At 41.3% G+C, this 13,470-nt stretch overlaps 3 protein-coding genes across 3 annotated transcripts; 2 read left to right on the top strand and 1 right to left on the bottom strand.

The window, feature by feature from the left end:
- Nucleotides 1-387: 387 nt before the first annotated feature.
- Nucleotides 388-1,019, top strand: MELLADRAFT_124048 (uncharacterized protein; the record flags this gene model as incomplete). Its single annotated transcript, XM_007409030.1, has 2 exons — nt 388-868; nt 937-1,019. 2 exons carry the CDS (start codon nt 388-390, stop codon nt 1,017-1,019), a joined length of 564 nt encoding a protein of 187 aa, XP_007409092.1.
- Nucleotides 1,020-4,412: 3,393 nt separating this feature from the next.
- On the top strand, nt 4,413-4,959 carry MELLADRAFT_124047 (uncharacterized protein; the record flags this gene model as incomplete). Its single annotated transcript, XM_007409031.1, has 2 exons — nt 4,413-4,872; nt 4,940-4,959. 2 exons carry the CDS (start codon nt 4,413-4,415, stop codon nt 4,957-4,959), a joined length of 480 nt encoding a protein of 159 aa, XP_007409093.1.
- Nucleotides 4,960-6,716: 1,757 nt separating this feature from the next.
- Nucleotides 6,717-8,953, bottom strand: MELLADRAFT_105645 (uncharacterized protein; the record flags this gene model as incomplete). The annotated part of the gene is made up of 8 exons (XM_007408904.1): nt 6,717-7,091; nt 7,351-7,431; nt 7,489-7,635; nt 7,699-7,815; nt 7,902-8,138; nt 8,270-8,634; nt 8,665-8,811; nt 8,839-8,953. The coding sequence occupies 8 exons, from the start codon at nt 8,951-8,953 to the stop codon at nt 6,717-6,719; spliced, it is 1,584 nt and encodes a 527-aa protein (XP_007408966.1).
- Nucleotides 8,954-13,470: the final 4,517 nt, after the last annotated feature.

The following is a 13,470-nucleotide window of genomic DNA, read 5'->3' as shown; positions in this document are numbered from 1 at the left end:
CGAGAAAAATGGGAATACAGATCGAAATTTGTTGAGTTCAAATAAAAAACTCGGTCTTGAATGCTTGCACAAATCAGTATGAGAGGCTTTACAAATATTGTGAAAGGGGTTAATAAATACTTGAAAGGTACTTAAGAAATTGATCGGAACATGGTAGAAATGAATGACATTTCATTTGAAGCATAAGAATAATGCTACAGTTGAAAAAGCTGATCAGCTTACGATCAGCGTGAGACGGGGTATTTGACCCGTTTCTTTGATCGAAAATCTTTCAGTCTTCCCATCACCTCTACCGTCTCAAAACTTTGGGTCTTTTTATTTATCGAACTTCTCCTTCCCCTTTACCTTTACTTTTAATCTTTCAGTCAATCAATCCATTCTCTCATCATGAATCCTTCACTACTCTACCATAGTCTCTTTGAAATACTCTTGATTTACGTTTTACCTATCATTCTACTATTCTTCATCGTCCACTTGCTTTTCCCAAAGAAATTTCGACTAGTAGTAATCATTGGTGTTATGATCTTAGCTTTCTTACCTTCAGAGGCGACCTTCATAATCTGTCTATTTCTTCTCATCTTTTCTATCCTTGCAGGATTCTTAGCTTTTTGTTTCTTCGCCAACAAAATCATCAACTTCGATCTAGGCTTTGATGACTTTCCTCCTTCTTCTATTCCCATTGTCATTGCTACTCCTCCTATTCCTGTCATCGTTATCACTCCTCCTACCAAACCTCATGTTACAAACCTACCTCCTGGATATTACCAACAAGATCCGGCCTTTCTTATGGTCATTCGTAAGTCTATTCGAACAAAAAGAAAGAGCAAAACTAGACCTAGACCTGGACCTAGACCTAGCGCTCCAAATGGTATGTCCTTGATTTTCAATATTTTCTTTTGTTTTTCTTTTTGCTTATATTCGATGATTTGATTGTAGGGCGGCCAGGATCAAGATGGATGGCTTTGTTTTATGTTTTTTTGAATACACTCTTTCATGGAATTCGCTGGGTCTTTTCTTGATTACTTTTAGGTATGTTTCTAATTCTGATTCTTGTATACTTTAACTCAAGTTCCAGATCAACTCTGATTTACTTTTCCTCTTTCCATCACAGAATTTGTTGGTTTACGGTCGATTGGAGCGTTCTTATTGTGGATTCATAACACTCTCGTTGAATTTGGCTTGTGGTTATTCTTCAGTGTTTCTTCAATGTTTCATATAAAATTAAAATTCACAGTTTGCTTTCTATCAAAGCTAAAAAAAGAACGTTTTTATCCATCATATCTAATTGTTCTTCCGTTTTTTTATTGGTCGTGTCGAGATGGGGCTCATTACTTGAATATAATAAATTTGGGGTTTTTTCTCGCTCTTCATCAAGTTAATCTTTACAAAGCGAGATAGTATAGTAAAGATATCCTTCAAATTCTCATAAACCGATTTGTGCTACACATTACGCACTGAAATCCCAGATTTGAGGATCATGAGACAATACACAACACTATATGGGGTTGCTCTTGGATGAAAATAAAGCTGTCTCCACCCCATGATAGCAGCGATAGCACTGAATATTGAGCATTGAGTCCAAACCAACAAATCAATCTTTCGTGTATGAAGTCATGAACATCAAAAGCAGTACTTATATCACCAAGAGACTTTATGTATCCTTAAAATTGACTTCTAAATTTGATCAAAACATGGTGTAAATGAAGCATCTCAAGTTGAAATGATGTTCATTTTCCAACGCTGAGGTGATTACAATCAGCATGAGATAAGGTATTTAAAATCTTATATAGTGACAAAGCTTTGTCTTGCTTGATCCGCACTACCTTCTCTTCACCTTACTTCACCTTTCATCTTGAAATCAATCAATCCAGTGTTGAATCAAGAATCCCTCATCAATACCGGAACCGCCGCAAAACACAACGGATTCTGAACCCTTGGGTTTTGTTGCGCACTCTCCGATAAGGACCGCTGCGCAACCAAGCCACTTTCTTTGATGAAAGAAATGCTCACGAGGTTTTGCAGAGGAGTGACCGATATATTTTTTATATGGATTTTTTTATTACATGTGGTGTTTTCGGTAAAGATTTGTTCTGTAGATAACAGCTGGATGACTTGAGAGTACTAAGTTTTTGATAGCATTCCTGCGCCATCTTTGGAAACTGATCATTTCGTTGGGTCTCCTTTGAAGTGAGGTATGTAGTCTAGTAAAACTCTTTGGCATATCTCTGAGCTACTTGAGGTGTATAGACATCAGCCTCTCCCAGACTGGTTTGTTTCATGGTTAGATTTATGTACCTTTTGACTGAGTACGCTTGATGACCAGAGCTTTTCCACTGTTCAAAGTCACGGAGAAGGTGTTGGCACTCCTAGTTAGACAGATAGCAGAATGATACGAAGCTCTGTATATAAACCCCCATAACAGGATGCATGATGACACTTCAATACCTCGTTATGATCAATCTCATCAATGTGACGTCTTGGAGAGTCAGATCAAGTGTCAACTATGTTCAATGAACGATATCTTTTCTAACGAAAGATCCCTTGGAAGGGCTTTGATCGAATTCAGCTCTACTTCAGAATCACTTACCTGGTTCACTTGGCTGCACTTGGACACACGCTACAGGTATCATGTAGGGATCAAAATCAATGGAGGAGATAGCTACAATAAACCAATGCGTTGGTTTCTTCCTCATTTTGTGTGTGGGGATATTTTGTGATTAAGTAGGCCCAAGACTTTTCGACAAGCCCTCTATGCCAGTCAGGACTCAGAACTCGCCTCACGTAACACTAAATTTTTAAGCTTTTAGCCCTAGACTCAAACCATCCTTCACTTGATTGAAACTACCCTCTAGGCTTTGAGTCCTCCTCATGCTCATTCGAAGTTAGATATGCCCATTTTATGGAAGTTGCATTGTGTTTACGAACTTCAATCATACGGATGATCGAACAACCACCACAGGTTTGATTGGAGGCTCGCATTCAGAAAATTTACGGCTCATCACAAATTACGATGTTCGGACAGAGATTCAACGTGGCACTTCCAATATATATAACTTCAAGTTTATCGCTCTTTGACGGCATCTTCTTGGCTGTGCCTACATCCATTGATCCAATTGATAACAACAGAAAAATGCCCGGCTCTTGAAGTAAAATATATGTGTTGAGTCGGATGAAACAATTTACTGAAGTCTTGCACCCGAAGGATCGGACAAGCCTGATGAGATAGCAGTTGCACTTGAACAGTACATAGCAGCGTAGGAAGCAGAGGTTGGGGAAAATAAAGAGTTTTCCCCAAAGTCCCAATGGTTGTATGCGGGTGTATATCATATTGGTATTGGTATCACCAGGAGAGATTAGCTGGAAAGTACATTTTGGTAGCTACGTTCAGATGCTAATACCTGATACGACACGCCTCGCCAGATTGGGGCCGAAAGGTCTGATTTCCGTGCGGCCTGTTGAAGACAAAGTGACTCCAACCGGCCAATTACCTCTTGGGAGGACTACCAAAATTCGGTGATTTCTTGCACGGCAAGTCTCAGAGACTTACAGTAGAATTCCTTCAGCAAACGTCCTCTTTGGCGATTGTCCATAGGTTTCTCGCTATAGTTCAATCTTATAGGGACTGGAGTCTTTGAGCACACCTGCAGAACTTTTGAACAACCTTCTGTTTGCTTATCCTCGGTCTACTCATGAGAAAGTTGTACAATAAAAACAAAACGTAAATAGAGTTCTTATCGAATTCCCGCTCTTTTATCTTTTGTTTGTAGGCACCTATCGAAGTTAATGTGAAACAACTAAAAAAATCAAAAGGGGATCACCATTCATAGATTTCACATTTTTGAAGCAGTTTGATCATGAGACTTGCTCTCTTGGTTGAACCCATATTTCTGGGGAATCTTTATGTAAATGGTGAGCTGATTGCTTTGACCTTCGACGTAGCAGCACTCGGACGTACAAAAGTCTTCCTGTCAGAGGTGGTCGTAAACCACGACGGCTGAGGAAATTTTTGAATCAAGATACACTTGTTTACAAACAACAACATTATAAACAATGGAGATACAGATCAAAATTTGTTGTGTCCAAATAAAAAACCTAGTCTTTAATGCTTGTACTAATCAGCATTAGAGACTGTACTGATAATGGATCTTTGAAAGCGATTTTACAAATTGATTGGAATGTTGAAGAAATCATTCACATTTCATTTTGAGCATAATAATAATGTTACATTTGAAAAAGCTGATCAGCTTGCGATCAGCATGGGATGAAGTATTTAAACCTTCTCTTCAGCCCAAGAGCTTTTGTGACATTTCATCACTTCTACCATCTCGAACTGATTGATTCTTTTCAAATCTCGAACAACTTCACTCTCATCTTTTCACCTTCTTGTCTTCTAATCAATCCACTTTCTCATCATGAATTCTTCACTACTCTACCATAAGCTCTTTCAAATACTCTTGATTTACGTTTTACCCACCATTCTACTATTCGTCATCGTCCACTTGCTTTTCCCAAAGAAGTTTAGACTGGTAGTAATCATTGGTGTCATGATCTTAGCTTTCTTACCTTCAGAGGTGACTTTCATGATCTGTCTATTTCTTCTCATCCTTTCTATCCTTGCAGGATTTTTAGCTTTTTGTTTCTTCGCCAACGAAATCATCAACTTCGATCAAGACCTTGATGACTTTCCCCCTTCTTCTATTCCCATCATCATTGTTACTCCTCCTATTCCTGATATTGTTATCACTCCTCCTACTGGACTTCATGTTACAAATTTACCTCCTCGATATGGCCAACAAGACCCTGCCTTCCTTATGGTTATTCCTAGATCTATTCGCAAAAAAAGAAGCAAAGCTAGATCTCGTTCTCCCGATGGTATGTCCTCGCTTTCTATTCTTGTCTTTCATGTTTGTTTTTCTTATGCTCGATGATTTGATTACAGGACGTCGGGGATCGAAATGAATGGCTTTTCTTCTTAAACTTCTCTATACTCTCTTTCATGAACCGTTCTTTTCTACATATTTTCTTGAATCATCTTAGGTATTGATCCGTGTTTGGTGTAAAATTGAAAATTGTTTATTAATTATCATCCATAAAACTCGTCTCAAGAACAATGCTCTTATTGGTTATATTTTATTATCTTTATTATCTTTTATTTCTGCCCGTGGCGTATCAATCAGACTCTTTACTTGGAATGTTAATTTTTGGGGTTTTTTCTCGATCTACACAAAGTTGATCTCGGCAAAGTGAGATCATGTTATAAATACATCCTCCCAATCCTCGTAAGTTACTTTGTAGTATATATGAATTTTGAATACAACAAGGGAATATGAACATTACCACTTGAGATAGCTTTTGGTGTTTTTTCCCGATATTCACAAAGTTGATCTTTGCAAAGTGGGTAGTAGTAAAACTGCCACAAAATCCTGTAAGTTTGTGGTACACATTAAGTACAGATGTTCCATCTGTAGCATGATGGTGCAAGCAGCCCTACGCCTGTGGAGAATTATCTTGATCAAATGAAATTGTCTCTGAACCACAATTCCAACAACAGTGATGCAGAACGAGTTTTTGTCTAGATAGAAAAACCTGATCTACGATGCACAAGTTCATCAGCCACTATCATTGTACAAAGAAAGGGTGGATGCTTGAAAGGGACTTCACAATCCAATCAGATCATGGCGGAAATTTTAATCATGTTTCCAGAAAAATGATGGTAATCCTTGGTGTTCTGATCTTAGTCTTCTTACCTTTGAAAGTGTCTTTTATCATCCTCTACTTCTTCTCATCACATGTGTCGTCCTTGTAGGATTCCTCGCTCTCTATCTATTTGCAAACGAGATTCTCAATCACGGTGAAAAGCCATCCTTGAGTGTGAGAGGCACACAAGTTTAATTCTGGGCTGCACTTCCCCATAGTCGGGTTAAATTTTGTGTCTCATACAAAGATATATTATCAAAAAGTATAGTAGAAAATTAAAATTCATTATGTCAATACTAGTACAATCATGTGTGTGAAGAGGAATTGACAATTTACCTAGGAGGATCTAATGTTTCATGAGGGCTCTTGGAAGTTTCAACTTGGCTATGAATGCACATGTCGATTCATTAAAACAAATGATTAGGTCCCAGAAAGACACCACAACCCCAAACATATCTTGAGAAAACATCCACATGCTCTTTGTCGTCAAAGTCTTTCCACATGCACGTGAAAATTCGACCTAAGTGTACACCACCGGAGGGTTTGGCCGGTCTTGAGACCGGCAGCGAAGACCGTCTGAGGACCGGCTGCGCTCCCGCTGTGGAAGACGGTCTGAAGGTCGACCATGGAAATGACCTTTTCGAGCCATTTTGATGCCGAGTCTGAAACCGGTCTGTAGGCGGCCAATAGGCCTCTGCAGGCGGCCCTCACACATACCCTTACGGTCGACTCTGGCACCTGTTCGCAGACCAGCTCAGGCCACCTCAAGACGGGTTATGAAATGTTTGAATGGCGCGGCGAGGACGCGCCGCCAATGGCATATGGGGCGGCGAGCTGCCCAACGAGGCACGTTCGCATTGTAATGCACTAATGCGCTCTCTCTCCACTCTTACTAAAGCTTTGACAAGAAACAAAAGCCACGATATAAGATTGCAAAAAGGACACTATTTGTATGAAGACATTATTTGTATGTAACCTAAAAGAATGCACTTTGGTCACAAGATTGTTGGAAAAAGAAATTAGATATCCATCAAGCCTTCTTCATTAAGCTCCATTTGTTCGACGTTTTGCGTTGGCGTTGGTGCAATCCCTGCTTCGATTTGATCTTCGGATGGCAATTCAAATGAGTATAACTTAATCAAGTCTTGAAATAAGGTCTTGCCCGTGAAATAATCGCGGTCTTGGTCATATACAACCTTATAGAACCTGGACCCGTTCTTTGATTCAGTATAAGTGACGACCAGTCCGTATTGATGATAGAGAAAAGATACACACGAGGCAGTGTAATCTCCAGAAGTATAACCATCTTTTCCCATGCGATTCCTTTCCTCCCGAAGAAGCTTTTCAAGCTGTTTGTCAACAGCCGCCCATATTGAAGTAGGCCCCTTCCCAATCTGGAAGATGCGAAGGGCCTCTCGTCGCTTCATTTGTGGTAGATACACAACTGAGTCAGGGTCGGTGATAGATAGATAGCAATGTCAAATATTTTGGCTTACGATGTAAGCCGCTTGCGCACGGGTAAAATGATCAGTGGCTTCCCATAATTAGCTATTGACGTCTGGGTGGTGACCTGTGGTTCCACATTTCTCGGCAATCTGGAATTCTTGATTCAGTAAGTGATTGTTTCATCATAATAAATCAACATATACTGACAATGAACACAAGTTCCGGGAGATCGGGCACGGGGTTGGTAAGTATGACGCCGGCTTTTGACTCATACACCCCACTTAAGACCTGCGAGGATAGAGCAGGTCAATTGCCTGACCTGATGGGATTTTGCGTAAAACTCACTGAATTGTGCATTTTCCCTCGAGCGTGTTTGCATCCATTCTTGATGTCAGTATAGTATTGCTTGACACCCTGGGAATCGGTTATCCCTAGTACTTTGCGTGGCAGGTGTTCGTCCTTCCAGGCCGCAGGTTTCTTGGCTAACTCAAGCTGGTATGTAGGTTCTGGTCAATTTGGGTAAGGGCTTGTATCATGATGTGTGAATTAATTTACCTTCACAATATTGAAGAGAGAATTGGTAAGGGTGACACCATTCGCAGCTTTGAGTGCGGTGTATCCCTCGAGCAAGGGCAATGTAACCTTCTTGTCTGCCAATTGGGAGATTGCATCCTGCGGGTGTTCGAAGATCAAATTTGGATATCAACGAAAGAGAAAGTGATAAGATATTATCTTATCAGAAAGCAATTCTATCCCACCAGTAGCAATGACGAGGCAACCCATGGGGTGGTGGGCGCCGCGGCGTTGGAGCTCGCAGCTGAAGCAGGAGTCGGACCACCAGTGACTGGAGCAGGCACCGCGCGGGCAGCAACCAAGCCTGGAGTGCGTATCTCATCGGCAAGTGCTTGAACAGTGTCGGCAAGTCCGGTCACAGTCTTGACAAGGCCGGTGATAGTCTCGACAAGGCCGGTCACCCTCATGGAAAGGTTGCTTTGCTCCATGAGCAAACCCGCATGAGAGGCGATAAGTGTGATATGACGATGACGAGGACTGATAAACTGTTATTTCTCTTGTTAATGTGATCTTTGGATTTGAGACGGTAGAATAACTGGAATCGGGAACTGACCCAAGCTAGCGTCTGGACGTAATCCTGGTGATGTTCATCCAATCCACACTCGGTGGACAAGGCTTGCAAGAAGGCTTGTTCAGAGGCAGTAAGAGGTCGTGCGATGTCGGTTAAAGCCTGATCTTCTCGTTCACCACCAAGGTGATTGGCTTCAAGTTCGTTGCCACTATGGTCTGGAGACATCGGCTGGATACCCAGGTTAGATATCGCACCCTGGGTTGAAGGCGTGCCTGAAATGTTGTTTTGGGAGCTTTGAGACGGGGTATTGCCCATGCCCGGAACAATGCTCTGTAGCGCACGGTTATTGGGCCCAACTTCAAGGGCCGACGGCGACCCTTGCATTGAAGTGGAAGTGAGAAAGTGATCTGAATAGACCTAATAAACATGTTACTCACCTGAACAATTTTGTAGAGCACCGTGGTTGTTTAGAGATCGGAGCAAAAGAGCCACAGAGGGAGAACGGCTATTAGGTGGTGGCCCACGTGAGTATGGACTCATACGTTCAGCTGTAAGCCAGCCTTGATGAGCACCCTGCTGCTGCTCTCTAAAATCAAGAATGGTTCACTTACTAACTGAGGTTGGTAAAATGGGCATCGTAAAAATTTCAAGCAGAGAAGTGAGGGGGAAAAACAGTGCGGAGAACAAAAGACGGCAAAGAAAAAAATTTTGGGCGCAAGGGGACATCAAAATTGCGAAGTGTTGTCGTGGCTTGAAATGGAATGCTTCCTTGGCCTTTCTTTGTGGGAATTCAAGGTGCTGTCATAATAAGAGTGGTTCACACTATCACGCACAACATGACGTGTTTGTATTCAAAATATTGGAGCTGAACATTCCACTCCACACATTGATGTCAGAGTTCAGTCAGCAGAGGATGCCACAAAGACAGATCAGTTTCACCAAAATGTACATTGAGATTTTTGATTTATGACGCCGGAGAGCCCTTTGGAAAATGCAGGAATGCAATGATCATGCTCTTTTTGATATGATGCCTTCTCTTTAATGACGTCGAAATAGCATATTTGACCTTTATGGGCTGATTTGTCAAATGGTAGATGGAGCATTTCGCTCTCATTATGGAATACTTTGATTATCACAATATTTGTTTGTGATCCGTTAATCTTGGATCACAAACAAATCTGGTGGATCAATTTGTTTTTAAACGTAGAACAGCCACCCTCTGAATCCCAAACAAGATCCGAACCCATATCATGCGTATGATATCCATGAAAACGAATAGCTGGTTAATCATTTCGATTGTTTAATATGAAAAGCGACAAATCTCGTCGTATACCTGTTATCCCAATGACAAATCCTGAGGTGAGTCTCACTTCACCTCTTGTCAAATACTCGACGTGCTAACCTGTTATCCCAATGACAAATCCTGAGGTGAGTCTCACTTCACCTCTTGTCAAATACTCGACGTGCTAACCTAGAAGGTTTTGGTCGAGACAATAATAAAATAAGAAAAGAGACGACGCTTTAGCTTAAAGCTCTTGAACTAGCGTCGGCAGAATAACAGATGAAATATGAAAGTGAGAATACATAGTTTGATCAGTATTTTAATTATGTATATTAATATGAAAGAAAAGAAATAAGAAGAAATGAGAAATGATGAATTGAGTGAAGTACTTACTCTTTTCCTTTCCGTAGAATGACGGATGAGGAAAAGAGTTTGTACACGCGTCCCAGGAGTGGCGTTATTAAATGGGAGGCGCAATTAGGGTTAAGGTTTTAATTGAATACAAAACTATATTTGAACTTAATGGGCGCGTGTGAGATATTGAGATATTGAGTTAATAAGTCTAAGTTAAGTACCACAACTGCTGAAACACATAAATGAGAGTGTAAGGTATCTCTCAACACGCCCCCTGTTTCAGCTGTCCCAATACCACATCTAATCCAACTTGATCTCGAAGTTCTCGGAATGGTCCCGGGTGGAGTGGTTTTGTTAATGCATCAGCAAACATGTTTTTATTACTAATGTGACGTAGTTTGATGGTGCCCTTCTCAACTTGTTCTCTTATCCAATGATACTGTACTTCAATATGCTTTGTTCTAGCATGAAATATTGATTTTTGAGTTAATGAGACTGCCCCAGTGCTATCACTGCATAAAATTGTTGCAGAAGGTTGATTCATTGATATGTTCAACAGTAATCCTCGCAACCATACCACTTCTTGACCCGCTTCAGTGGTGGCCTTATATTCCGCTTCAGTGGAAGATAGTGAAACCGTTGGCTGCAAACGGCCTTTCCAGCTGACAGCCGCTCCATTCAATTTGAAAACGTATCCGGTGGTTGAGCGCCTGGTATTGGGATCCCCGGCCCAATCGGAATCGGTGTGACATTCAGGATAACACCAGCTCTGATTACCTTCAATGATGTTGTCCTTTGGAGAGTAGATTAAACCCAAAGATTGTGTGCCTTTTAGATATCGGAGTACGTGGATACCCATCTGCCAGGCTGTTGTTGATGGTCGGGATAGATGTTGGGACAGGGCGCCAACTGCATATGCTATATCAGGACGGGTACCTTGAGCAATATACATGAGACTTCCTACTAAGCTATTGTATGGTAGATTTGATTTCTTGAAGTCTTCCACATCTGACTCGCTTGCTTTCAAAATCTTTGTCCCACCAGGGAATGGTGTTGATGCTGGTTTGCATTCATCACAGTTAAATCTTTCAAGAACAGTTTGAATGAATGACGGTTGGCTTAATGAGTATCCTCCAGCATCAGTTGAATGAATTTCAATCCCCACAACACAGTGTGCGGGTCCTAAGTCTTCCATTTGCCATTTTAATTTTAATAAACTTTTGATTTCAGGAACTTTGTCACCCGTGATGGCCATGTCGTCAACATGTAGATAGATTAGAGTCTCGAGTCCATCCTCATCACATCCATACCACAAACAAGCATCATGAGGGTTTTGTTTCAAACCTATGCTGATAAATTTCTCCTCAACTTCTTTACTCCAACATCGAGCGGATTGCTTGAGACCATAGAGTGCTTTCCTTAAACGAGCGACTTTCCCATTTGCACGTTCAGCATCATAACCTTCTGGTAGTTCCAAGTAAATTTCTTCTTGTAAGTTACTATTCAGAAAAGCCGCTATCGCGTCCATTTGCTCAATTGACCATCCTTTAGCAGCAGCAACAGCGACCAGGATACGTAACGAAGCAAGCCGACCGGTCGGTGCAAATGTCTCATTGAAATCAATCCCTTCGGTCTGTGTATAACCTTTGGCGACATATCTTGCTTTGTGCTTTGAGATGGTACCGTCAGGACGGAGTTTCAGCTTAAAAATCCATTGGCCTCCAACAACCGGGGCATTCTTAGGATGATCTACAATTTCCCAGACTCCCATTTCTTGTATGTTTTTCATTTCTTTGTCGCATGCGGCTTTCCATTGAGCGGCTTCGGGTGTCTTCATAGCCATTTTGTAACTCTTTGGTTCTGCTCGAGCTTTCATTGCTTCGTGACATTGAAATACGTATTGACTGAAGGAGGGTTGAGAAATCTTGGGTACAATACTTCGCATCGGGAAGTTGACAATTTCGTTACTTTCACCAGGAATGTAACGATCTACAGGCCGTCGATCACGAGCCGATCTTCTCGGCTGTTGTTGAGCTGGTGGTTATTGTTCAGCAATTACTGGTTCGTTGATGATTGGATCTATGATTTGTGGTTCAGGTATAGCATCCTCATGTTGTTCGCTTGAGGGGCTAGGGGATTCATTGGAAGGTGGGGTGAGACAACCCATATCCATTGAAATCTCATCGTCATCATCAATCTGAGGTCTATTAGGATGATCGATGATGGGTTCATCTTGAATGATATCATCCCTGATAGTCTTAGGGAGATCTTCGATAAAAATCCATTCTGGATTCTTATCGGCATCCTTTTTAAAAGGGAATATTAGAGGTTGAAAAGCGACATCATGAGTGATATGAATTTTGTTTGTTTCTTGATCGAGAATTATGAAGTTATTATTCTCTTCGGTGGCTCCTAAAAGAATGCCGGGTTGTGCGACATGACTGAATTTTCCATTTCGGATTTCCTTTCTGATATGCCGATAAGCTAAGCATCCAAAAGGTTGGAATCGTTTAACACTTGTTTTCCGCTTATTCCATAGTTCATGAGGTGTGTGTTTAAGATCAAGTGATGTTGTTATTGTTCGATTCTGTAACATCACAGAATACGATATGGCATGATACCAAAAAGAAATGGGGGCACCCGACTGGATCATCATGCATCGGGCTTTAGTGTTGATGGTTCGGTTACCACGTTCGGCAACTCCGTTTTGCTCTGGGGTGTGAGGAGCGGTGATCCTAGTGATGATGCCTAATTCCTCCAGATATGGGGACAGTAATCCGTTGATGAACTCGCCCCCTCCATCTAACGAGAATTTCTTCAATTTCTCTCCTGTTTGCCTTTCAGCGTAAGCTAAGTAACGCTTGAAACATTCATATACGGTTTCGGCTTTTTTATCAGGAATACCAAAGGTAACACGATAACCGCTGAAGTCGTCGGTAAACATGATATAATACTCTTCTCGATTGATTGATGTAGTTCGAACAATTCCACTAAGATCAACATGGACGTTTTCTAAGAAGGTAATGGCTCTGGGTCTGGCTGATGAGAAAGGAAGACGAGTACTTTTGGAAAGGGGGCAGATAGGACATTTGTTTATTATTTCAAAATCTGAGGTAGAAACATTTTGTGGTAAGATATCATCGAAATAACCCATCCTCCACATTCTCTTTAGATATTCCCCGCTTGGATGGCCTAAGGAATAGTGCAATTTCAGAATGATGAGTTAATTTGAGCTCGCCGCCAATGATTGATGAAATGTAGGACTGACCGATGGTTGTAGTCTTACATACATCATGCATCCTTCTCCAACAAATTGACCGACAAACAGTTCCTTTTTGCCATGATCGATTCGAAAATTTGGATCCTTGAGGATGGTGGTGACTCCACCAGCTCTGAGAATTCTACCACCGGCGATGAGGTTTCTTGAAAGTTGAGGAACATAAAGGCAATCCGCTAGTTTGATAAGTTCGCCTTTTGAGTTTAATAGGTTAACTCTTCCCATCGAATGAATTTCTAAGGTCGCTCCTCCACCTGCTAGACTGAGTTTTGCAGACGGATCGTCATTTTTGTATATTGAGTCCGGATCAAATAATGATAGATCATGAAA

Source organism: Melampsora larici-populina (assembly GCF_000204055.1).
Source record: "Melampsora larici-populina 98AG31 unplaced genomic scaffold MELLAscaffold_14, whole genome shotgun sequence".
Classification (NCBI taxonomy): domain Eukaryota; kingdom Fungi; phylum Basidiomycota; class Pucciniomycetes; order Pucciniales; family Melampsoraceae; genus Melampsora; species Melampsora laricis-populina.
The sequence above is the reverse complement of the archived record's forward strand: the minus strand, read 5'-3'. Positions and strand labels throughout refer to the sequence as shown.